This window comes from Coregonus lavaretus (genome assembly GCF_964263955.1).
Source record: "Coregonus lavaretus genome assembly, chromosome: 23".
Lineage (NCBI taxonomy): Eukaryota > Metazoa > Chordata > Actinopteri > Salmoniformes > Salmonidae > Coregonus > Coregonus lavaretus.
In genome coordinates this window covers 31,472,514-31,499,830 of record NC_140010.1, presented here as the reverse complement: position 1 = coordinate 31,499,830, position 27,317 = coordinate 31,472,514, and the positions used below count along the sequence as shown (strand labels likewise).

The 27,317-nt window shown below is 40.9% G+C and overlaps 1 protein-coding gene across 4 annotated transcripts; it reads right to left on the bottom strand.

The window, feature by feature from the left end:
• Window positions 1-15,935: 15,935 nt before the first annotated feature.
• Window positions 15,936-26,591, bottom strand: LOC311150646 (TLC domain-containing protein 4-B-like). 4 transcript variants are annotated; one of them, XM_084188141.1, is made up of 7 exons: window positions 26,416-26,591; window positions 22,252-22,418; window positions 21,924-22,013; window positions 21,729-21,787; window positions 21,531-21,625; window positions 18,686-18,759; window positions 15,936-17,717 (listed from the first exon to the last, which is right to left on the bottom strand). In XM_084188141.1, the coding sequence occupies exons 2-7, from the start codon at window positions 22,404-22,406 to the stop codon at window positions 17,402-17,404; spliced, it is 789 nt and encodes a 262-aa protein (XP_084044267.1). In that variant the 5' UTR covers window positions 22,407-22,418; window positions 26,416-26,591; the 3' UTR covers window positions 15,936-17,401. The 4 variants fall into 4 exon arrangements, with proteins under 4 accessions (XP_084044267.1, XP_084044265.1, XP_084044264.1 ...); XM_084188139.1 differs by having other exon boundaries at window positions 26,513-26,588; XM_084188138.1 differs by having other exon boundaries at window positions 15,942-17,717; window positions 25,645-26,549.
• Between the last annotated feature and the right edge of the window lie 726 nt (window positions 26,592-27,317).

The window sequence follows — 27,317 nt, the reverse complement described above, 5'->3', positions numbered from 1 at the left end:
AAGGGAGAAAAACAATTGATATTGACATACAGGGAACTCTGAGTAATGGTTGTGTTGTGGGCTCTGTTTTATTTATGGCCGATGGAGGCAGGAATATATGATGAGTGGTACTTCCCACAGTTTGAGATAAACTTTGCAACAACCTTTCAGTTCAGTATTTTTAAGTGGCGCTAAAAGGCAGTTACATGAATAGTGTAATAGTATATGTTGTTACTTCGTCCTACAATGTAACTTCTATCTTACATCCTGGTTTTGCCCACCGCTTAATGTTTTTCTATATGACCTTAACATTATTGTATTTACCATCAACCTGCATCATCAACATGTTGAAGAGCTACAAGAGGGAGGGACAAATCTGTCAGGAGTAGAAAGGTACAACTTTTCAACTGGGAATAGACTAACAAACAAACAACTTTACAAATCTCTGATTGAGATGGTAGACTTTGCCGCCATCTTGTGGATGGTATACTGTATAAAAGTCAAAGATGACAAAATATTACAATCAATGAAAACAATTAATGAATGACCTTTTACATGTCAATGCAGAAATGTAACCCATCATTTAATGTTCATCAGACGTTTACTTTGACTTTAAAAGATGAGATCCTGTGAATGAAAGAGAGAAAGAAACGCAATGATGGATGACAGAGTCATGAGGAGCAGTAAGATAAATCAAGGACACAGCATTGAGACAGTTCTTGGAAGAGCATGTGGCTGCTGGCTATTGTCTCGGATACCTTGAACACATTTACTGCTAAGACCTTTACAATGCCCAATTGTACAATGCCAAGTTAAGACACAAATTCATACAGAACAGCTGAGAAAATCATTAACTGTTTGAGGTCTGAGACTGGGGTTTCACAAGGAACTCTCATCATCTTCTCTTTGCATCTCTTTCCTGATGAATCCACGTCTACTTTCACAGTTCTCTGGATATGGATGTACTATATTCCTACAGAGGGAAAACAAATGGTAAACAGGGCGAAATATAAAATGGATGGTCTGTTTGAGGCCTTTTGAGGCTTGTAATTATAATTACTTGTCAAACCAGTTGTCATGGAGATGATAGGCATTTCTGATTGGCCATTGTTATCTTAGCTTAATTAATTAATACTGTTCAAGTACAAGTTTAGCATGGGTAATAATTATTCCTTATTGGCAAATTATGAAGAAGAAAGCGGGTTAATAATGATCAATACATTTAATAATGATGTTGCAATAATTAAGGTGTCAAGTCAACATGTCCCAACACAGTCTGTCTGAATTCTCCAACTTCCATATTCAGTACAAGTTGATTTACATACAGTTAATCAATGAACAAAAGAAAAGTGGGAAAGTTGTTTTTGAGATTTTTGTTTTAAGCCTATCCCAAACCTTACCTTAACCATTTGAAGTTAATGCCTAACCTTACGTTTTCTGAGTTAATTCCTAAACTTAACCTTAAACACTTTGAAATTTGACGTTTGGATCAACTTCGAAATTCAAAGATTGAGAAACATGTATGAATGTCTAATTCTTACGTGAGACTGAGAGCTTGTTAATATTAACACCACTGCTTTAAAATAGATTAAAACATAACATAGCCCTACAGTACATGCATTGGATCAGTTGTTGTCCAAACTGGATGAAACAACCTTGATGTTCCTCCTTGCTTCTTGCAGAAGCACCAGTATCAACTTCCCTAAGAACAATCTTCTGGTTAGCCCCAATTCCAAGCTCCACTTTTTAATTGTCTTTATATAATTCGTTTTGGATCTCATATGATCTACTAGAAGAAGAGCTATTCACATCTCTTCCTCACCACCCTCCTCTTGCACCTCCTTTACCTGGGACTGTTCATTTGAGGTGAGTTCAGTGAAGTTCTTTTGGAGCCAAAGCCAGGGCCGGCACTAGCGTTTTTGCGGGCCCTAACCGAGATTTGGTTGGGGGTCCCCCCCACCTCACGGGCAAAACATTTTAGTGGCCCCTCTCTTGACAGTGGAGAGAATTATTTACGTTTTGAAGTACATTTCATGCAATTCTTGTGAGGTAGGCTAGGCAGGGAAAGTACACTTGGCCATGTATTCTCACGTGGGGTGATGAAACATAAGTTTCAGCACCACACAAATAATGGACAGTTCCCTGATCCACTGCTTGCGTGGCTGGTAGCCTGTGTGCCTCACCATTCACAGAATGGAATATATTCTCATGATTTAAAACGTTTCCGACCCGCAGTATATAATTTTTCTGAACCGCAAACTGACCCGCGGGTTGAAAGAATGTTTTCATTCCACCCACCAGCGGATATCCAACCCAATGCAGGACTCTAGAGCCTTGTTTATACCTGGTGCTAACATTCGTCCTGATCTTGCCCACATTCTTAATGTGCCCACATTTTCAGAAATGCGTCTACACATGGTATTAAAATGTCTCTAAGGCTGCATTTAAGCCATGTTCACATTGGAAGTGACTCAAATCCAATTTTTTGGTATATCCGATTAGAATCTGTTCTTTTTCCTGCCATCTGAACAGCCAAAAAGCACATGGAATCACAAGTCACATTTCAAACCACCTTCGTAGGTGGTTTGAAGTCAGATACAAATCTGATTCCTGGCCATAGGACATAGGATATTGAATTTGAATGTAATATTTAGATTTAACTTGTATTCCATGATTTGAAACGGAATTGAATGAATACTGCATTCAGTTTTAAAATTAAATGTACATTTAATTTAATATTAAAATTCAATATTTATATATTCAGTTTCAATATGGTAGATATTACATTCATTGTCTGTGTATCAAGTGTACAAACTATTATTTCAAGTTCATCGAAACCTGCAACCTGCAGGTAGCCTGGCGGGTAGGAGCGTTGGGCCAGTAACCGAAAGGTTGCTGGATTGAATCCCCGAGCTGTCAAGGTAAAAATCTGCCCCTGAGCAAGGCAGTTAACCCACTGTTCCCCGGGCGCTGTGGATGTCGATTAAGGCAGCCCGCCGCACCTCTCTGATTCAGAGGGGTTGGGTTAAATGCAGAAGACACATTTCAGTTGAGTGCACTCAGTTGTACAACTGACTAGATATCCCCTTTCCCTTTCTATTCATATATTCAACTTCTCAGAATAATTCCAATTCAGTTCTCTAAGCCTCAAAAGATAAGATAATGCAACTTTCAAAATGAGTCCTTTTTGGCTAGCCACAGTAGCTTTCTAGCACATTCACTAATTTGTTTGTAAACAATTACCAAGCTAGTTAGCTACCACATGTTCTTTTGAAACTGTAGCTAGCAAGCAACAAGATATGCCAAAATAACAGTTTAAAAACCATTGAAGGCAAATAAATCCGATTTGACCATTCAAAAACAAGTCTATGGAGCAATATCAGTGCTAACAGAAATTGTATTTGAATTCCAGAATTTTGAATTTGTATTAGGATATAGAATTTGAATTTAATATTTTAGAAGTTGTAATGCACAAATGTAATCATTGAATTCATAAATTGAATTCATAAAATTATATTTCAATTTGATTGAATATTTAAATTCTGTATTTTTATATTCAGCTTCAGTATGGTAGATATTGCATTATTGTCTGTTTATCAAGTTTACAAACTATAATTTCAAGTTGATCAAAGTTTCATATGTTAAACTTCTCAGCTGCATTCAGATTCAGTTTTCAAATTCAGTTATCTAGATTCAGATTCAAAACCAGAGACAAAATTCTGTTACTTTGCCAGCCAGGAGAGGTAGAGGAGAACAGATCCTCTAGATCCTCAGAATCAAAGCTTCTGGCGGTTTCTGAAGCCAAAGTAGCATGTTGAAATTATTTTTCTTCATATGAATTTGTCTCTAGCGTTTGAACCGTTTTGGCTATAACCTATTATAACCCTATTCCTGAAAGCTAAGACTCTCTGTTCCCCTCTATGAAGATCAAAGGCCGGGCAGGACATGTTAGAAGGGACTGTCACAAAAACCGCAATTTGGCCCCCATAAGAATATAGTTGAATAGCCCTGTCATAGCCTTTCTAAGGATAGCCTTTAGATCAGCTTTAACATTGCAGATAGTTTGTGGCTTCTATCAATGTAATTGGCTGCATAATTTCCAATCCCCCATTATTATTTTTTTGTATATATATGTATATATGTATGTATGTATGTATGTATATATACAGTGGGGAGAACAAGTATTTGATACACTCCCGATTTTGCAGGTTTTCCTACTTACAAAGCATGTAGAGGTCTGTAATTTTTATCATAGGTACACTTCAACTGTGAGAGACGGAATCTAAAACAAAAATCCAGAAAATCACATTGTATGACTTTTAAGTAATTCATTTGCATTTTATTGCATGACATAAGTATTTGATACATAAGAAAAGCAGAATTTAATATTTGGTACAGAAACCTTTGTTTGCAATTACAGAGATCATACGTTTCCTGTAGGTCTTGACCAGGTTTGCACACACTGCAGCAGGGATTTTGGCCCACTCCTCCATACAGACCTTCTCCAGATCCTTCAGGTTTCGGGGCTGTCGCTGGGCAATACAGACTTTCAGCTCCCTCCAAAGATTTTCTATTGGGTTCAGGTCTGGAGACTGGCTAGGCCACTCCAGGACCTTGAGATACCTCTTACGGAGCCACTCCTTAGTTGCCCTGGCTGTGTGTTTCGGGTCGTTGTCATGCTGGAAGACCCAGCCACGACCCATCTTCAATGCTCTTACTGAGGGAAGGAGGTTGTTGGCCAAGATCTCGCGATACATGGCCCCATCCATCCTCCCCTCAATATGGTGCAGTCGTCCTGTCCCCTTTGCAGAAAGCATCCCCAAAGACTGATGTTTCCACCTCCATGCTTCACGGTTGGGATGGTGTTCTTGGGGTTGTACTCATACTTCTTCTTCCTCCAAACACGGCGAGTGGAGTTTAGACCAAAAAGCTCTATTTTTGTCTCATCAGACCACATGACCTTCTCCCATTCCTCCTCTGGATCATCCAGATGGTCATTGGCAAACTTCAGACGGGCCTGGACATGCGCTGGCTTGAGCAGGGGGACCTTGCGTGCGCTGCAGGATTTTAATCCATGACGGCGTAGTGTGTTACTAATGGTTTTCTTTGAGACTGTGGTCCCAGCTCTCTTCAGGTCATTGACCAGGTCCTGCTGTGTAGTTCTGGGCTGATCCCTCACCTTCCTCATGATCATTGATGCCCCACGAGGTGAGATCTTGCATGGAGCCCCAGACCGAGGGTGATTGACCGTCATCTTGAACTTCTTCCATTTTCTAATAATTGCGCCAACAGTTGTTGCCTTCTCACCAAGCTGCTTGCCTATTGTCCTGTAGCCCATCCCAGCCTTGGGCAGGTCTACCATTTTATCCCTGATGTCCTTACACAGCTCTCTGATCTTGGCCATTATGGAGAGGTTGGAGTCTGTTTGATTGAGTGTGTGGACAGGTGTCTTTTATACAGGTAACGAGTTCAAACAGGTGCAGTTAATACAGGTAATGAGTGGAGAACAGGAGGGCTTCTTAAAGAAAAACTAACAGGTCTGTGAGAGCTTGAATTCTTACTGGTTGGTAGGTGATCAAATACTTATGTCATGCAATAAAATGCAAATTAATTACTTTAAAATCATACAATGTGATTTTCTGGCTTTGTAAGTAGGAAAACCTGCAAAATCGGCAGTGTATCAAATACTTGTTCTCCCCTCTGTATATCTATATATATATATATATATATACACACACACACACAGCGCATTCGAAAAGTATTCAGACCCCTTGACTTTTTCCACATTTTGTTACATTACAGCCTTATTCTAAAATGGATTAAATTAATGTTTCCTCTATCAATCTACACACAATAGCCCATAATGACAAAGTGAAAACAGGTATTTAGAAATTTTGCTAATTTATCATTTTTTTAAAATACAGAAATACCTTATTTACATATGTATGAGACTCGAAATTGAGCTCAGGTGCATCGTGTTTCCATTTATCATCCTTGAGATGTTTCTACAACTTGATTGAAGTCCACCTGTGGTAAATTCAATTGATTGCACATGATTTGGAAAGGCACACACCTGTCTATATAAGGTCCCACAGTTGACAGTGCATGTCAGAGCAAAAACCAAGCTATGAGGTCGAAGGAATTGTCCGTAGACCTCAGAGACAGGATTGTGTCGAGGCACTGATCTGGGGAATGGTACCAAAACATTTCTGCAGCATTGAAGGTCCCCAAGAACACAGTGGCCTTCATCATTCTTAAATGGAAAAATGTTGGAACCACCAAGACTAATGGTCACTCTGACAGAGCTCCAGAGTTCCTCTGTGGAGATGGGTGAACCTTCCAGAAGGACAACCATCTCTGCAGCACTCCACCAATCAGGCCTTTATGGTAGAGTGGACAGACGGAAGCCATTCCTCAGTAAAAGGCACATGACAGCCCGCTTGGAGTTTGCCAAAAGGCACCTAAAGACTCTCAGACCATGAGAAACAAGATTCTCTGGTCTGATGAAACCAAGATTGAACTCTTTGGCCTGAATGCCAAACGTCACGTCTGGAGGAAACCTGGCACCATCCCTACGGTGAAGTATGGTGGTGGCAGCATCATTCTGTGGGGATGTTTTTCAGCGGCAGGGATTGGGAGACTAGTCAGGATTGAGGGAAAGATGAACGGAGCAAAGTACAGAGAGATCCTTGATGAAAACCTGCTCCAGAGCGCTCAGGACCTCAGACTGGGGCGAAGATTCACCTTCCAACAGGACAACGACCCTAAGCACACAGCCAAGACAACGCAGGAGTGGCTTCAGGACAAGTCACTGAATGTCCTTGAGTGGCCCAGCCAGAGCCCGGACTTGAACCCGATCGAACATCTCTGGAGAGACCTAAAATAGCTGTGTAGCAACGCTCCCCATCCAACCGGACTAGGCTTGAGAGGATCTGCAGAGAAGAATGGTAGAATCTCCCCAAATATAGGTGTGACGTCATACACAATAAGACTTGAGGCTGTAATCACTGCCAAAGGTGCTTCAACAAAGTACTGAGTAAAGGGTCTGAATACCTATGTAAATGTGATATTTTAAAATGTCTAAAAACCTGTTTTTGCTTTGTCATTATGGGGTATTGTGTGTAAATTGCTGAGGGAAAAAAACGATTTAATCAATTTTAGAATAAGGCTGTAACGTAACAAAATGTGGAAAAACCTAAGGGGTCTGAATACTTTCCGAAGGCAATGTACATGGTGATAGTGTGTGTGTGGACTCAAAGTCAATCAAAACAGTTCATTTCAAGCAATGAAGCCAATCTAGCTGTCATTTAAAGGTTTAGTTATTAGCAGAGTCTGTTCAATAAATACATGTTTACTCCCTCAAATCAATGAAGGAGAACATGGAGACTGTATTCAACCCTGTGAATCTAAAGTGGTAGTGGATAGCCTGGTCCCAGATCTGTATGTGATTTAGCCAACTCCTCTGACTATCAATGAATGGCATGACAATATACAGATCTGAGACCAGACTATTAGTGTGGGCAGTGTGGGCTTAAGAGGAGGTCCAGTGCCACCAGGCCACTCTCATACGGTCCCACACAGCACTGAGGGAGTCGAAGCATGGTGAAGTTCTGCTTATTGATCTCACCGCCATTGTAGTAGTCAATCACAAGCGCACCTCTTTTACACAGCGGTCTACGATCCAGTCGTGCATGTCAAACGGTAAGCCATACCTGCAAAGAGTAGAAGACAAAATGAGGTTATATAATCTATTGTATTATAAATTGAAACAACCACACAAAGAGTGCTAGCTATTTATATTTTTGACTACTACTACTTTACTTTTACTCCACTACATTTGTAATTTAAAAAAGTACTTGTTACATTTCGAATGCTTAGCAGGACAGGAAAATTGTCCAATTCACACATCAAGAGAACACCCCTGGTCATCCCTACTGCCTCTGATCTGGCGGAATCACTAAACACAAATGCTTCATTTGTAAATTATGTCTGAGTGTTGGAGTGTGCCCCTGGCTATCCGTGAATGAAAAAACAAGAAAATCGTGCCGTCTGGTTTTCTTATGTAAGGAATGTGAAATTATTTATACTTTTACTTTTGATACTTAAATATATTTTAGCAATTACATTTACTTTTGATACTTAACTATATTTAAAACCAAATACTTTTAGACTTTTGCTCAAGTAGTATTTTACTGGGTGACTTTGACTTGAGTCATTTTCTATTAAGGTATCTTTACTTTTACTCAAGTATGACAATTGGGTATTTTTTCCATCACTGGGTCCTTTTTCCATCACTGAACATAACAGGGAGGGTCTAGTTCCCTAGAAAGAAATCAATAAAATAAATGTCACATATCTGGCATGGCACACATATCATGACAAGTACAGGTCATTCAGGAGCTATTTGAAGCTTCAGTTAAAAGTACATGGATCGTGTTCATTAGGGCATGCAAGGAAAACAAAACAAATGAGTGTTTAGTGTTTATAAGTCCTCCCTGTTTCAATCAATTTTCAGTGCCAAATAAACACGAGCCTGGCTATACCCATTTACATGGTGCACTAAAACCCTATTCCTCCTCTAGCAGTGTTATGATTGGTCCACTCACCCTTTCCTCAGCATGGCATTCCAGAACATCTCTTCCGAGGTGTAGACCCGATTCTGACCCGTACCGCCCAGGGGATCTGGGATCAAACGGCTGACCTAGGGCGTGCTGCTGGTTGGATGGAGGCATCTGGATAAAGAGAAATAACAGAACTAGCCTACTGAGTTTTCAGTCACATCAGGTGTATGTCATTCAAAGCAATGCTTAATTTCTGTCTTGATCAATGAGAGAAGATTAGAAATAGACCAAATGGCTGCCTATGCATTGTTGGATTACTTCATGAAGCAAAACTGTATTTAATTGAATAACAGAGCATTTTCTAAATTCCAACGTTCCACCTGCAACTTGCGAAGGGAGAGACACTGGTGCCTTCCAAGTCGAGAATTAAGGAAGTATCGCCATGTAAAGGTTTGTTGAAAATGTCTGTGCTTTTCATTACCACCACTGGAACGGTGTATGGAAGCAATGCATATCACGTAACAATTCTGCATTTACAGTGCCTTGCAAAAGTATTCATCCCACTTGGCGTTTTTCCTATTTTGTTGCATTACAACCTGTAATTTAAATGGATTTTTATTTGGATTTCATGTAATGGACATACACAAAACAGTCCAAATTGGTGAAGTGAAATGAAAAAAATAACTTGTTTCAAAGATTTCTAAGAAATAAATAACGGAAAATGGTGGGTGCATATGTATTCACCCCCTTTGCTATGAAGCCCCTAAATAAGATCTGGTGCAACCAATTACCTTCAGAAGTCACATAATTAGTTAAATAAAGTCCACCTGTGTGCAATCTAAGTGTCACATGATCTGTTACATGATCTCAGTATATATACACACCTGTTCTGAAAGGCCCCAGAGTCAGCAACACCACTAAGCAAATGGCACCACCAAGCAAGCGGCACCATGAAGACGAAGGAGCTCTCCAAACAGGTCAGGGACAAAGTTGTGGAGAAGTACAGATCAGGGTTGGGTTATAAAAAAATATCTGAAACTTTGAACATCCCACAGAGCACCATTAAATCCATTATTTAAAAATTGAAAGAATATGGCACCACAACAAACCTGCCAAAAGAGGGCCGCCCACCAAAACTCACGGACCAGGCAAGGAGGGCATTCATCAGAGAGGCAACAAATAGACCAAAGATAACCCTGAAGGAGCTGCAAAGCTCCACAGAGGAGATTGGAGTATCTGTCCATAGGACCACTTTAAGCCGTACACGCCACAGAGCTGGGCTTTATGGAAGAGTGGCCAGAAAAAAGCCATTGCTTAAAGACAAAAATAAGCAAACACGTTTGATGTTCGCCAAAAGGCATGTGGGAGACTCCCCAAACATATGGAAGAAGGTACTCTGGTCAGATGAGACAAAAAATGTAGCTTTTTGCCCATCAAGGAAAACGCTATGTCTGACGCAAACCCAACACCTCTCATCACCCCGAGAACACCATCCCCACAGTGAAGCATGGTGGTGGCAGCATCATGATGTGGGGATGTTTTTCATCGGCAGGGACTGGGAAACTGGTCAGAATTGAAGGAATGATGGATGGCGCTAAATACAGGGAAATTCTTGAGGGAAACCTGTTTCAGTCTTCCAGAGATTTGAGACGGGACGGAGGTTACCTTCCAGCAGGACAATGACCCTAAGCATACTGATAAAGCAACACTCAAGTGGTTTAAGGGGAAACATTTAAATGTCTTGGAATGGCCTAGTCAAAGCCCAGACCTCAATCCAATTCAGAATCTGTGGTATGACTTAAAGATTGCTGTACACCAGCAGAACCCATCCAACTTGAAGGAGCTGGAGCAGTTTGGCCTTGAAGAATGGGCAAGAATCCCAGTGGCTAGATGTGCCAAGCTTATAGAGACATACCCCAAGAGACTTGCAGCTGTAATTGCTGCAAAAGGTGGCTTTACAAAGTATTGACTTTGGGGGGGGGAATAGTTATGCACGCTCAAGTTTTCTGTTTTTTTGTCTTATTTCTTGTTTGTTTCAGAATAAAAAATATTTTGCATCTTCAAAGTGTTGTGTAAATCAAATTATACAAACCCCAAAAAATCAATTTTAATTCCAGGTTGGAAGGCAACAAAATAGGAAAAATGCCAAGGGGGGTGAATACTTTCGCAAGCTTGTGTAATGCTGTAGTAGCTCCTATCTTGTAACTGACTGGTTTAAAATACATTTGAGCCATTAGCCAACCACTTCCTTGGTAAAAAAAAAAAGAAAGAAAGAGAGGAAGTACACCAAATGCCAACATTCAGTACCTCACAGTTTATTAAAACAAATGTCTATAACACTTTAGTGTTCTTATTACTGCGTTATTATACTTGTAGGAGTAACAAGTATTGTAATTACACAGTAATAAGAATAATACACAGTCCAGCTAAAAAACATGTATCTGCTTTGTGTACCATGTTTGCCATATCGATGTCAGACACACATTTTTCTCTGTCTTCTGCCTTCATGGGGCACTCCACAAACTCACAGGCCCGGTCCTGATGTGCTGATCCTGCTGCTGGAGCTGCTGGGGGGGTTGTGGTCTCGACCTGGGCCGGGCGGATGCCTTGTGCATAAGGAATTCTGGTGGTGGTGCTGTTGCACCTGAGAGGACAGGCCAAAATACATTAGTACAAACAAATTAAAGTACTGATGTCATACAGTTCGTCGATGCTGGAACCTATTTTGTATGATCAAAAGCATTCACCCCTGATATTTTGTATGATCAAAAGCATTCACCCCTGAAAGTGGAAACTGTTTAATCAGATTTTGGGTTGTACAGAAATGACTAGTTCCTGCAAAGGATGGTCGAAAATGTTCTGATTAGCAGCGTTGTATCAATGGCTATCCGCAAACTGTAACACTTAACGTCGGACTAGTTGTATGATTTATTGGCTACAAACAACAGTATCAACCTGTTTCAGCTCAGTGTTTCCCCTATATATTTGTATTTTTTCATTTTGCTGAAACAAGCTTTTAAGATCATAGTGACAAGTTACAACAAATTACATATCTTCCTCAGATTCTTATCAGATCATCTGAGAAACCTCCAAGGCAACTAGCTAGCTATCTTCTAATCCTGGAAGACAACCCTATTAATAGATGTATGTAATCATTGTTAGCTAAAATACAATAACGTTACACTAGCTAAATAATTTTGGGGGTTAATATAGAATTGGCTGGTGATGAAATTGAGATAAGGAGATCAAATTAAACTGTCCTTGATTGAAAGGAAGAGAACATCATTTAATGTTCATGCATTTTGGAGAATAACGTCCTTTTAAATGTCAGCAGAAGTGACCTCACAGTAGTTCAACAAAAATAAATCCCTGGGGCATGCCACCAGACCTCAACAGGAAGACACCGATAGCCAAGCTTGATTTGCCCTCATGTTGATAATAGCAAGCAGGCTAGGTAGTGCTAGGTATCAACAGCCAATCCAGTAGGCGCTGGAAACTATAGTGAGCTTCAATTAGTCAATAGCAACGCGATGTTGCGGAGTATGTGACAAAAGTTAAACATTTCACCAACTTGTTCACGTTCCCTCGCCAATGGCTGCTAGCATTGCCCAACGGTCCCCCGCCCACTTCGCTTCCTTCATGAAAATGAGTGGGCTTCCTTTGTTTCATCGCCCCAACGTGCTATATGGATCTCTTGTGACAGAGTTAGGACTCCCATCCCATGAGCACACAAGACGGTTTGACGTTCGGTTAGAAACAGCTGGCTATGTGAAATAGTTGTCTATTCCTTTAAGTCAATCATCTAAAACAAAGTATTTTATTATGGTTTACCGTAATAAATATAAACAGTTCGCTACCTTTCTTACAGCGGTCCGCCAATAGCAAGCTTGACGCACGGCCCACGACTACAGAGCTGAGACCATAGAGATAGATAGAGTACTCATATTTGTATCTGTGCTATTAGCGTTTGTGACAGAATGTGCAGCGCCATTGAGGCAATCTCCTTTTTGAACTAGTCAATTGTCTTCTTCTTGACTCCAACAGGGTCGTGAGGAGGAATCAGCAAATGAAGTTGGAAGTCCCATCCAATTGACTATATTAATGCCCATGCAAATACAGTGAGGGAAAAAAGTATTTGATCCCCTGCTGATTTTGTACGTTTGCCCACTGACAAAGACATGATCAGTCTATAATTTTAATGGTAGGTTTATTTGAACAGTGAGAGACAGAATAACAACAACAAAAATCCAGAAAAACGCATGTCAAAATTTTTATAAATTGATTTGCATTTCAATGAGGGAAATAAGTATTTGATCCATCTGCAAAACATGACTTAGTACTTGGTGGCAAAACCCTTGTTGGCAATCACAGAGGTCAGACGTTTCTTGTAGTTGGCCACCAGGTTTGCACACATCTCAGGAGGGATTTTGTCCCACTCCTCTTTGCAGATCTTCTCCAAGTCATTAAAGGTTTCGAGGCTGACGTTTGGCAACTCAAACCTTCAGCTCCCTCCACAGATTTTCTATGGGATTAAGGTCTGGAGACTGGCTAGGCCACTCCAGGACCTTAATGTGCTTCTTCTTGAGCCACTCCTTTGTTGCCTTGGCCGTGTGTTTTGGGTCATTGTCATGCTGGAATACCCATCCATGACCCAATTTCAATGCCCTGGCTGAGGGAAGGAGGTTCTCACCCAAGATTTGACGGTACATGGCCCCGTCCATCGTCCCTTTGATGCGGTGAAGTTGTCCTGTCCCCTTAGCAGAAAAACACCCCCAAAGCATAATGTTTCCACCTCCATGTTTGACGGTGGGGATGGTGTTCTTGGGGTCATAGGCAGCATTCCTCCTCCTCCAAACACGGCAGGTTGAGTTGATGCCAAAGAGCTCCATTTTGGTCTCATCTGACCACAACACTTTCACCCAGTTCTCCTCTGAATCATTCAGATGTTCATTGGCAAACTTCAGACGGTGCTTTCTTGAGCAGGGGGACCTTGCGGGCGCTGCAGGATTTCAGTCCTTCACGGCGTAGTGTGTTACCAATTGTTTTCTTGGTGACTATGGTCCCAGCTGCCTTGAGATAATTGACAAGATCCTCCCGTGTAGTTCTGGGCTGATTCCTCACCATTCTCATGATCATTGCGACTCCACAAGGTGAGATCTTGCATGGAGCCCCAGGCCGAGGGAGATTGACAGTCTTTTGTGTTTCTTCCATTTGCAAATAATCACACCAACTGTTGTCACCTTCTCACCAAGCTGCTTGGCGATGGTCTTGTAGCCCATTCCAGCCTTGTGTAGGTCTACAATCTTATCCCTGACATCCTTGGAGAGCTCTTTGGTCTTGGCCATGGTGGAGAGTTTGGAATCTGATTGATTGATTGCTTCTGTGGACAGGTGTCTTTTATACAGGTAACAAACTGAGATTAGGAGCACTCCCTTTAAGAGTGTGGTCCTAATCTCAGCTCGTTACCTGTATAAAAGACACCTGGGAGCCAGAAATCTTTCTGATTGAGAGGGGGTCAAATACTTATTTCCCTCATTAAACTGGCCTCCCGAGTGGCGCAGTGGTCTAAGGCACTGCTGTGCCACTAGAGATCCTGGTTTGAATCCAGGCTCTGTCGTAGCTGGCCGTGACCGAGAGAACCCATGGGGCGGCGCACAATTGGCCCAGGGTAGGGGAGGGAATGGCCGGCAGGGATGTAGCTCAGTTGGTAGAGCATGGCGTTTGCAACGCCAGGGTTGTGGGTTTGATTCCCACGGGGGGCCAGTATGAAAAAAATAATGTATGCACTCACTAACTGTAAGTTGCTCTGGATAAGAGCGTCTGCTAAAATGCAAATTAATTTATAACATTTTTGACATGCGTTTTTCTGGATTTGTTTGTTGTTATTCTGTCTCTCACTGTTCAAATAAACCTACCATTAAAATTATAGACTGATCATTTCTTTGTCAGTGGGAAAACGTACAAAATCAGCAGGGGATCAAATACTTTTTTTCCTCACTGTATAACCTTTTGGCCTCTATCGTTCTCTATGCTTCGGTATCGAAGTGGCGTGAAAAAGTTTCCCTTGTCGTTACATCAAAGACAGTAAACTCTGTGATTACACACTTTGGTTTGGTAGAGGCCTAAATGACTACCGACCCGTAGCAGTCACGTCTGTAGCCATGAAGTGCTTTGAAAGGCTGGTCATGGCTCACATCAACACCATTATCCCAGAAACCCTAGACCCACTCCAATTTGCATACCACCCCAACAGATCCACAGATGATGCAATCTATATTGCACTCCACACTGCCCTTTTCCACCTGGACAAGAGGAACACCTACGTGAGAATGCTATTCATTGACTACAGCTCAGTGTTCAACACCATAGTGCCCTCAAAGCTCATCACTAAGCAAAGGACCCTGGGACTAAACACCTCCCTCTGCAACTGGATCCTGGACTTCCTGACGGGCCGCCCCCAGGTGGTAAGGGTAGGTAACAACACATCTGCCACGCTGATCCTCAACACGGGGGCCTCTCAGGGGTGCGTGCTCAGTCCCCTCCTGTACTCCCTGTTCACCCATGACTGCATGGCCAGGCACGACACCAACACCATCATTAAGTTTGCCGACGACACAACAGTGGTAGGCCTGATCACAGACAACAACGAGACAGCCTATAGGGAGGTCAGAGACCTGGATAACAACCTCTCCCTCAACATGATCAAGACAAAGGAGATTATTGTGGACTACAGGAAAAAAAGACTGTTCTCATAGACTGTTCTCTCTGCTACCGCACAGCAAGCGGTACCGGAGCGCCAAGTCTTGGTCCAAAAGGCTTCTTAACAGCTTCTACCCCCAAGCCATAAGACTCCTGAACAGCTAATCATGGCTACCTGGACTATTTGCATTGTCCCGCTACTCTGTTTATTATCTATGCATAGTCACTTTAACTCTACCCACATGTACATATTACCTCAATTACCTCGACTAACCGGTGCCCCCGCACATTGACTCTGTACCGGTACCCCCTATATATAGCCTCCCTACTGTTATTTTATTTTACTGCTACTCTTTAATATTTGCTATTTTTATTTTTTACTTATCTATTCTTTACTTAACATTTTTTATTTTCTTAAAACAGAATTGTTGGTTAAGGGCTTGTAAGTAATAATTTCACTGTAAGGTCTGCACCTGTTGTATTCGGTGCATGTGGCAAATACAAATTGATTTGATTTCAAAAGATGTCATTTCCGACTCCGACTGAAAACCCGCATCCGGTTTCAAAAGAAATGGGCTCATATAGGGAGAACCTCAATTGCATTCTCCTCGCGTCCTCTCTCCTTGCCTCCTTCTCAAACCACATTGGATGAGAAAGCCAGAGGTCCCGCCCCTCTGATATTTTAAAAAATGTTTTGTGAGTGAATCGAAGTATTTAATGTTATTCAACTTAAATAAAAAATACACACATGCATAATTGCACGTTTTTATAACAGCCAGAGGTAATACTGGTGGGCAAAGTAGCCATAAGTATCGAACTTTTAGACAAAACAATGTGATTACCAAATTACACCAAACCAAGGTCTTAACGTCAATTATTTGTTTATGAATATTGCTCAATGCTCCTTGCCCACTGTAGTATGAAAAAAAAAAAGTATGCACTCACCAACTGTAAGTCGCTCTGGATAAGAGCGTCTGCTAAATGACTAAAATGTAAAATGTACCCTCTCTTTGAGTATGTCTCGTCTTGATAAAATGGAAATACAATGTTTGCAGTCCTGCTTTGTCTCCACAAGAGAGCAGCATATCCAAGTGTTGTCTTCTGACAACGGTCTGAAGACTTTTAAAGCAGGTATGGACATTTAGTTCATAAATCACTCACTCAAAGAAGACTACATTATTAGAATTCATTTTTTAAATGAAATATTAAAATTACCATAGCTGTAAATGTCACAATAAATAGCATTATATTCTCGTCCAGAAATCCAACAGGAAACCATCATTCATTTTTCACATTACATTATGAAGCTCTGTTTCAACATTGACAGTGAAGTATGATCAGTCATTTGTTAACTGTGTGAAGCTGCTTGAGTGAAGTTGTACTGTGTGTGTCGGTTAGACATAAGTGCACTTTTATGGCTGTTATCATACATCACTCAGTAAGGTCCCTTCTAGAGATAAAATGACACATTCTGGCATGTTTGCTGTGTTTTGTCTTAATCTACCCTGATAATATATGCACAACTAATAATTCCTAGGCCTACTGTATGTTCCAAACATGAGCAGGCTCCTGAGCAGAGAGACTTCAGTAGGAGTCTATCAATATACATTTTTTACATCCTAATGCTGGTGAAAACACAGATTTAATTAGTAATTATGTTATTTTTGTACATATATCTCATGATATTTGTGCAAGAGCCATCTTTACAGCTTCATAAACATTACAAAAATATGTGAGCTCCTTTTCCATTCTCTTCAATGTCAGTTCATATCATTTTGGCAATACGCACAATACCTTTTGGTGGACATCAACAATTTACAAACAAAGGGTCCAGCAGAAAATAGTATTTGTCTGTCTGTTTCCATCCATGATGCCACACAGTCCATTCACTTACTCTCTATCTGTAATGACCAAGAGGAGAAGTAGTCCAATGGCTTTTACGATGTCCCCTCCCATCATGGTGGAGGACTTTCGTGCTTGTTTAATTGTAAGTCTTCTGGGCAAATAAGTGTAGTGGTACACAATTTACCTAGGGCTGGTCAAGAGATACTAGGGACTCTCAAGACATTTCCAGTCCATGAACCATTTGATCCAAAAATGTCCATGAACCATTTGAAGCAGACATATAATAAAATAATACCATCATTGCCTTTTTCTATCCCTCAGTGCACTTTCCCATTCTGCATCTTTTCCACTTTCACTTTTCCAGGAGAGCGCAGGACACCAATGCAGCCGCGGGCCATTTTATGCATCCACATGACATTCATAATGTCTAGACAGAAACTGGGGCCCATCCAGGCACAGCGGCCACCAAAAGTCACCCGGTAGAAGGGTTCCGTCCCGTACACGGCATACATCCGGCTGTAGTACAGTGGCATGACCGCTATCCTCACCAGGAAGAAGGATGCCGTCATGGCAATGCCGTTGACCATATTTGGTAATGATCTTTTTGGGTAACCAAGCACTTCAAAGAACCAGCTGAAAGATAGATACAGTTAGTACAGTTATGGATGTGACAGAGTGAGATAAGAGTTGAAGATTCACTCACTTTGTAATGGAGTCATGGATATCAACTGGCATTGTTCCAGAAGGTCACCTACATTACACATATACAGTGCCTTCAGAAAGAGTCCCTTGTATCACATGACCAGCCCTAGGTAAATTGTGTACCCCTACACTTCACTACAATCCCCCACCATGGAGGGGACATCGTAAAAGTCATTGGACTACGTCTTGACTTACTCCACATTTTGTTGTGTTACAGCCTGAATTCAACATGGATTAAATAGATTTTGTCCCCCTCACCCATCTTCACACAATACCCCATAACGACAAAGAGAAAACATGTTTAGACATTATTGTGAATACTTATGTAAATGAGATCTGTATTTCAATTTCAATAAATGTGCAAACATTTCTAAAAACATGTTTTCACTTAGTCATTATGGGGTATTGTGTGTAGATGTGCGATTTGTTGTATTAATCCATTTTTAATTCAAGCTGTAACAACAAAATGTGGAAAAAGTCAAGGGTGTGAATACTTTCTGAAGGCACTATATATACCCAGCACTTGAAAGATTTTAAGTACAATTCTTTAACAGTGCATCTGTATTTTGTCTTTGTTGGATTCAAATCAGGATAATATACAATTGGAAATGTATGTGACTCAAAATGTATTTAAGTATGAAACATGGGTCTCTAATAATGCTGTCAGATACAAGCTTTTAGCTGGGTGTGTCTGGTCTGACTTACTATAAGTAGTTAAACATTAACGGTCAATACTGTTTCTGAAATGGTTAAACGACCAACGACAAAAGCCCCTCTGCAAATACATTCAGGGCAGTAAATGGTTACTTTAAAAGGTTCCCTCTACTTCCCAGTTAACGTTGTGTGTGTGTGCAAGTTTGCACACGTTCATGAGTCTATTTGGCATAGAAGTTACCTACCGCTGATTCACACAAGGAGTCGAAAGCTCTGCGACCAGACGGAAGTTAGCAAAATAAGGCAACATTCCTATGCTCTAAAAGAGAAAGAGACAAAACAAAGTGCAAAGAAAATAATGGCAAGAGAAGTACTCTCAATAATATGAGTTCAGGATAAATCATGATCGTAAACTTACCGTACGATCTCTAAAAAGGAAAAATCGAGGTGCACTTACTGGGGTTATGACACAGTTAATTAACTTGGGTCACAGACATTTTCAAAATGTGGTGGTGAACATTCCAGCAGTGCATGCTCATACCTCTATGTACTGGTAAGTCCATACTGTTACTAGGCAACATGTGCTCAATGTACCACAACAGAATCCACTACAGACAAGATAGGAAGGGCCCCTTCTGTACCTAACCAATTGACACAGGCCTGTTCTTTGTTTAGGACATTTTTTGCATGTACTGTATAGTTAGCATGTTAGAGACACGAGACTAGGTTCATTGATCACACATGTTAGTGGAGGAGAGACATAGAAAAAAAATACATACCTAAACAAAACAGAAGTGCAACTAGTGAAAACTGGCACAATAAAATGAAAAAAACATCCCAACATTGAAAAAGTGAACAAACATTCTAGAGAAAATAAAAGATGTATGGACTACCAATGTGGATGACGGATAAGTTAATGTAATGATCATTTTCATAACCTTTACTTTACAATCCATTCTAACATTACCCAAAAAAGGGACCGGGAATTAGCCAGTACAGTTTACCAAAATAAGTCAGTGGTGATTTGGAAATACAGTGATCCCTCGCCACTTCGCGGTTCACTTATCGCGGATTCGCTATTTCGCGGATTTTCATAATGCATTTTTTTTTTTTTTTTGGTGCATTGTGCTCTGCATTCTGATTCGCTAAAAACTCACTCCCGCTTCTTGTATCAAAACATGCTACGAATTGTGCTATCATTTTGTCGTCTCGTGCAGTTATGTGTACGTACATAAAACAGCTTGGCAAATTTACATTAAGTTGGCCAAATTATCTTGTAATTTCGAACATCTTCTAAACCCATAATGTCGACGGAACGGCCTACACGTGAGTCACTGTATTTGTATACATGTAATAGTTGCTAATTGTAAAAAAAAAAAAGTTTTCTATTTCGCGGATTTCACTTATCGCGGGTCATTTTCGGAACGTAACCCCCGCGATAAACGAGGGATTACTGTATAGGAGAGGAGGTCCCTTTCTTTGTGTAGTTGTATAGGGTTGTAGAGTTAAAAGGTCTAAACAAGCAAAAAAGGCAGCATGCACCAATCACCATCATTACAGACTGAGTGAATTAAGGGAAAGCTTCATGCAGTATGGACAGAAAATCTACAGGACGGTTTCCTGGACACAGATTAAGCCTAGTCTGGGACTAAAAAGCACTTTCAATGGCAATTCCCCATTGAGCATGTTTTCTAGTCCAGGACTAGGCTGAATATGTGTCCTGGAAACCCGTCATCACAATCCATGCAAAAAATGGTCCCCATTGTCATCATCATCGTCAGTCTTAGCAGCCACTGAACCTGATGGCCCAGAACACCTACACAGGACAGGACCAAGAGTGAACAGTCCTATATCGACATAACCTGAAAGGCCGCTCAGCAAGGAAGCAGCCACTGCTCCAAAACCTCCGTAAAAAAGCCAGACTATGGTTAGCAACTGCACATGGGGACAAAGATTGTACTTTTTGGAGAAATGTCCTCTGGTCTGATGAAACAAAAATAGAACTGTTTGGCCATAATGACCATCGTTATGTTTGCAGGAAAAAGGGGGTAACTTGCAAGCCGAAGAACACCATCCCAACCGTGAAGCAAGGGGTGGCAGCATCATGCTGTGGGGGTGCTTTGCTGCAGGAGGGACTGGTGCACTTCACAAAATAGATGGCATTGTGAGGAAGGAAAATTATGTGGATATATTGAAGCAACATCTCAAGACATCAGTCAGGAAGTTAAAGCTTGGTCGCAAATGGGTCTTCCAAATGGCCAATGACCCCAAGCATACTTCCAAAGTTGTGACAAAATGGCTTAAGGACAACAAAGTCAAGGTATTGGAGTGGCCATCACAAAGCCCTGACCTCAATCCTATAGAACATTTGTGGGCAGAACTGAAAAAGCGTGTGCGAGCAAGGAGGCCTACTTATTGTGGGAAGCTTGTGGAAGGCTACCTGAAACATTTGACCCAAGTTAAACAATTTAAAAGGCAATGCTACCAAATACTAATTGAGTGTATGTAAACGTCTGACCCACTGGGAATGTGATGAAATAAATAAAAGCTTAAATAAATCTCTACCATTATCCTGACATTTCACATTCTTAAAATAAAGTGGTGATCCTAACTGACCTAAGACAGGACATTTTTACTAGGATAAAATGTCAGGAATTGTGAAAAACTGAGTTTAAATGTATTTGGCTAAGTTGTATGTAAACTTCCGACTTCAACTGTATGCGCTTACTTACACTGTACCTTCCAAAAAGAGGGGAGGGAAACACTTTACAGTGTTCTATTTCTGGGTAATACTCTCGTAAGTACAGTAAAACACATTTTGCAATGATTAAAACTCAGTAATAACAACACTTGTAGCAATGTACTTATAGGTCAATTACACAGTAACAACAACACTGTCAAGCAAAGGGTTCCAAATATAAAGATATTAGGGATACTGACTGTAAAGTGGAACCCAACTATTTCATCACTGACCAGACCTTTGTTATCCATTCTAACCCATCCCATCAAACTACATGGGTGTTCACCCTTGGCCCATGTCCCTTCCCCATCTTGCCTGCACATTCTGCTCTGGATCAGTAGGGAACTCACCAGTACATAGTAGTAAGCATACAGTGCTGCCAGGTGGTGGATTACAAAAAACGTGTCCCCTATCGCCCGCCAATAGTAACATATGAGCAGCATATCTGCAAGACAGACAAGGGAGATAGCTCACTGTATGGGTCAACATAATCCATGGAAATATGCAAAGTAATACAAGGGTTAGACATGACTGAAGTGGAGACCCACCTGATAGGAGGTAGCCACAGGTTATGGCCACATTTATTTTCACCAGTGACGGATCTCCCCTATTGGCAAGATGGCAGAAAGCACATGTTGAAATTATAGGAAATATGATAAGAAAGCATGGTGTCAAATATACCAAATATGACTATTCTACCAAGGATTGCACACTTAGCACTTAGTAATCAGGGAGATTCTTACCAGACAGGGTCATCATTGACTGCATCATCATGTAGTAATATGTAGAGACAAAAAAGCCCCACTATCAAGGCGTGTAATGTAGACACAGTTCTAGAAAAATAACACAAAAAACAGACACAAATACTCATAAAAGCATACTTCCTTAAACTAAACATTTGGAGGCAGCAGTGGGATTCCACGCAATGGACAATTCTCAACAACGATATTTGAAAGTGTCTACGCTCAGAAATATGCTTTAACTGGGAAAATTATAATACAATATGTCTTCTGATAGGAGCTTTGATTGAATAATCATATCACTTCTCAGTCTCCTGATCAGATGCTGTACCTGGAGTTCCACTCTATGGTGTGTCTGGGGCTAAGACGTTGGTACCCAGGAAAGAACCGAGCAGAGATCCAGGGGCTGACAAAGTGGAACAGACACTGGAACGTCACAAAGCTGGTGGCAGTAATGGCCAGGACCAGCGGAGAGAAGCTCTCCATGATCACTCGTTACTGAGAGAGATAGAAAAAACATACACAGGGGAGTATGAGGGCATAGTAGAGACACAAATAGGAGCGTGAGATATACAAACATATAGTACAGTAAGTCAGACTTTTGCCTACATCAATTTATATTTTATACTAATACAATTGCTCAGAGAAAGAGATTTTGTAATAGTTTTTCTCTCTCAAAATGATAGGTGTCAATAATTGGCACCCCTAAAGATTCTTATAAATAAAATCAAACAAAATAAAATCTGCATTAATTTTCTGCTTTTTTAAGTTAATCTCAGCTTTAAAAAAGGTCCAATGCAGCCATTTTTTTCTATATAAAATTATTTCTGGGTAACAATTAAGTACCTTACTGTGATTGTTTTTAATTAAAAATACACCAAAAATTGCTAGGACTGTCTGGGAGTGGTCTGAGTGGGGAGGGGAAATTCTAAACTAGCTGTTATTGGCAGAGAGGTTTGAAACTCTGTCTTATTGGTCTATTAACTAATTTACCGCCTGTCACCAGGCAGGCCAAACCACCATCCCACCAAAAGAGGCTGACATTTCAGGCACTCTATTCAAACACTAAAAGCGTATTATCAGTTTCACAATTTTGCTGTATTATTCCAAACTCATAGTGTGGAAATCAAAGGTTGGAACCGGTTCAGGGAACAGAAACTAAAACCGGAAAATAACCAGTTAATAATGTTATTTTATGTTCTGGGCAACAAAGCGCCTATGCAAAGCCCTCACTCTGTCACTCAGAAATGTATTCCGGCATCTGTGGTGAGTTTGCCAGCTGGAAATCTTTGCCAGTGGCGTGCGTAGGCTACCTGCACCTCCCCGCTGAAGCATAGGTTACTGCAGCCTACTGAGGACGTTACAAGCATGATTCAGAAAAATGAAAACTTTTCAATGCTAGTTAAGGTTACTATAGTTATCACGTATCACATTGGATTTATTAATTACAAAAATATGTGTTTTAATTCATTATAGTGCTGCTCTGAACACACACAAGCTCGTTAGCTAGCATAACAAGATACCCAGTGCTTCAAGGCAAGCTTCCTTCATCCTCTCTCGCCCGCAAAATTTCAGTTGCACCCTGCGCCCTACACTGTGACTGGCAGCACAGTGTGCGTGTGTTTCTCTTTCATTATGATTAAACCATTCTGTTATGGCAAAATACAAGTGGATCTTGTCCCCACGCACAGTGAGGAAGATGGTTCAAGAGGCAAAGAAAAATCCAAAGGGCCAAAGTTGGAGAATTACAGAACTTGGTCACATCTTCGTGTCACCCAAATCCCCAAATCTACAATTAGACGCCACTTCCATGCCAATAAGCTCTTTGGAAGGGTTGCCAGAAAAAAAGCCTTTATTGAGAGCAACCAACAAATGTAAACGCCTGGAGTTTGCTAAACGGCATTGGCACTGGTGCTATGGTCAGGTGACATGAAAATAGAGCTCTTTTGCCACGCACACCAGCAGTGAGTTTGGCGTCGAAAGAAGGATGCATATGCAGAAAATAATCTCACACCTACTGTAAAATATGGTGGTGGATCTTTGATGTTATGGGGCTGTATTGCTTTCACTGGTCCTGGGGCCCTTGATAAAGGTCATCAGCATCATGAACTCTTCCAAGTACCAGGACATTTTACCATTTCAACATTTTGCAATGGCCATCTCAGTCTCCGGACTTGAACCCCATTGAAAACCTGTGGTTTGAATTTAAGAGGGCAGTCCATAAGCGCAGACCAAAGGATATCAAGTATCTGGAAAGATTATGTATGGAGGAATGGTCTAAGATCCCTCCCAATGTGTTCTCCAATCTCATAAAACATTTTAGAAAAAGCCTCAGTGCCGTTATCCTCGCAAGGGGAGGGTGCCGGAGTATTGAAAACATGGAGTGCCAATAATGTTGACACCAATCTTTTTTAGAATTATTTGTATTACTTGTTAAACAAAATCTATTATTTCATTGAGCAATTGTATTAGTATAAAATATTATTTTCTTTAACAATTTGAGCATACAATATAGCTCAGTATTTGAATGAGTTATTTTATACAGTATTTTTTACTCATCTTTATCAAGGGTACCAATAATGTTGGACCTGACTGTATGTCATCACCTGCTTCTGCAGTATCTGACCTCAGACCAGGACCCATGTATTTACCACTGGCTGCCTTGCAACAGTTTAGTATTTGCCTATTACTGCATAGTATTTGTTGATTTAGTTCCATTATCGCGTTAAGGTCATGATCAGTCCATGGGTCAGCCAAAGCCACATCTCATGTGCCCCCCCACTGCTTTACAAATAGGCCAGTCACACTATCACTCATGTGGTCATCAGATCCTTTGGTGAAGGGGTGTAGTGGATGACCCTGACCTTTTGTTCACCTGTCATAACTAAAGCTGGAGCGGCCATATTTCATGCAAGGATTTATTTGGTGAGAGGCATTTTAGGAGGAAGTGAAACTGTATGGCAAACTGCATTCCTCAAAATTACTTGAAGTGTTTCTGTATTAACAACTCAAATTATGTTCTCAACTCCCTACTAAGAATAACATGTCCATGTAGAAGTGTGTTGTTTCCTCAAAATTGTGAGAAACATTCCTAGTGCCCTTAAGAAAATCGTTTGAATAAACCAAACCTCACCTTCAGCTAACAGGTGTGGGCCGACCAATCATACTTCTGGCAAGTAAACAACTCTTTGACCGCATCTGACTTTGTGTCAAAATCGCTGATGGTCTGTAACTAAATACAGGGACACAAGCAGATCCCCCTACATGTCCCCACAGCCCTAAACCCCAACCCTCCTCCACGAATGAAAGGAAACATGGGGAACCTCGCCAAACTCTCCTCAAGTGTCCGGTCAGGCAGTTGCTGATCACTAGTGAATCTGTCTGAAATAGCCAATGACTGAGGAATTATTGGATATTGTGGAATAGCTTAAATTGTTGCCAGACAGAAATCTAAACAGCTGATATTTTTTAAGAAAAAGTAGACATAGCATACTTTTTCAAAACTAGAGCATGAATAACTACTGTACAATAAAACATTATCTCTACAGTAGTCACTGAGTACAGTATACTGTAGTAGTAGGTTATGAGGGTAGATACTGTATTAACAGCAGTTCATAAGAGAGTAACATCATTGAAGTGTGATACTGATAGGTCAATTGACAGGCAGACAATTGATACAAGGCAAGCACATTGCACACTATTGACAGAAGCATACTGTACTTACCCTCAAGTCACTGTCGTAGTTTCTAAGCAATTATATTCCCCCGCGTAGAGGTACGACATGTTGGAATAACAGCACTTGCACTTGCAATGACGCCCTATAACAGTGCCTTCATCGTGCGCTGCAGAAGTGCGAGTAAGGGCAAGTGATTTTCAAGGGGAACACCATATCCCGAGATATAAATATCCCCCGTGATGTCGAAACCCAGGCTGTGTCAAAGACAACACCCGTAAAACTGGTTGCCCGACATATTTTGGAAAAATGACTCCACATCGAAACGCAGGCTGTGTAGGCCTACAATAGGAGTTGGTCGTTATAAGGATAACTGCTTTACACCTAGGCTGAAATTTTATCTAGACTAAAAGGCAAACGCAACTGAAGAAAACGCGTAAAACTGGCTGTCCGAAATATTTAGGCAACATTCCTAGAATGACATCCGCATATGTTCATGCAGGAGACAATGTAAACAAACCTGTTTTATGACTGGTTTGCTTTAGCTAGTGACGCTGTCGACTTACCTTGTTTTTCACATACCCATGATGCGAACGGAATGGCTTTTACATAGGCTAATCATAACGCAGCCTTTCCATATTTTAAAGAAAAATGTTGCTCAAGTTAATACAAGCTAGCTATATTTGAATTTGACTAGGCCTATTCCTTTGTGGCTTTTTTTCACCGAAAATATTTAGCATAAACCTGTTTTGAAAGCAACTGTTAGGCAATGAATTAATCTGATGTTTGATAGTTGTACCCTGATGTGGGAGGTACCATTACCTAAGCTTCTTCTTATAACAAAAAAAATAATAATTAGTTTCTACAGTCTCTACTTGTCTTCTAAAGTCAGATCTCTCTTCCTCCCTCCATTTCGCACCTCTTAGTCAGTTCCTCTTAGTCAGTTCTAGTTCTTCTTCTTCTTCTTCTTCTTCTTCGTCGACGTCGTCTTCTTCTTCTTCTTCTCCTTCTGTGGATTTTGTATGGCAGTTGGCAACCAACTTTAAGGTGCATTACCGCCAACAACTGGACTGGAGTGTGGACAGAGACAGGGACGGTCTAAATCAGACCCAATATTCTCGTCTCCCTAAGGAAACGAAATACATAATTAAATACTACATCCCCTGAAGATTTCCCCAGCAGTTAACTTAATCTTGGCTCTTCAACCCCATTACTCCTCAAATCTAGAAACAATCGCTCCCTTTCCCTCCCATATTTCTGGCACTGAAATAGAACGTGTTCCACTGTCTCCATCTCCTCCTGACAATTCTTTTTACCTTCCAGTCGGATGATTCCCCACCAATTTCAATGTACTATTGAGCCTTGTGTGTCCCAGTCTCAGCCTTGTGATTACACTTTCCTCCCTTCTCTCTCGGCCTGAGGACCTCCCTGCCCTCACCTTTTCCTGAATCTTATACAGGTGTCTTCACTTTCCCTCCCTGTTCCACAACTCTTGCCATTTGTTTTTAATCACTGTTTTTATCAACCCCTTGGCTTCTGATTACTAATTGACAATTCCATCTCAACATTAGGATGTTTAAGAGCCTGCTTGGCGATAACATCCACCTCCTCATTCCCCTCTGCTCCTCCATGAGCTGGTATCCAAAGGAACATCACAAATGCCCCCATCTATCTCACTCTATACAAGCACTGCAAAACCTCATACAATACATCCTTACTGCTCC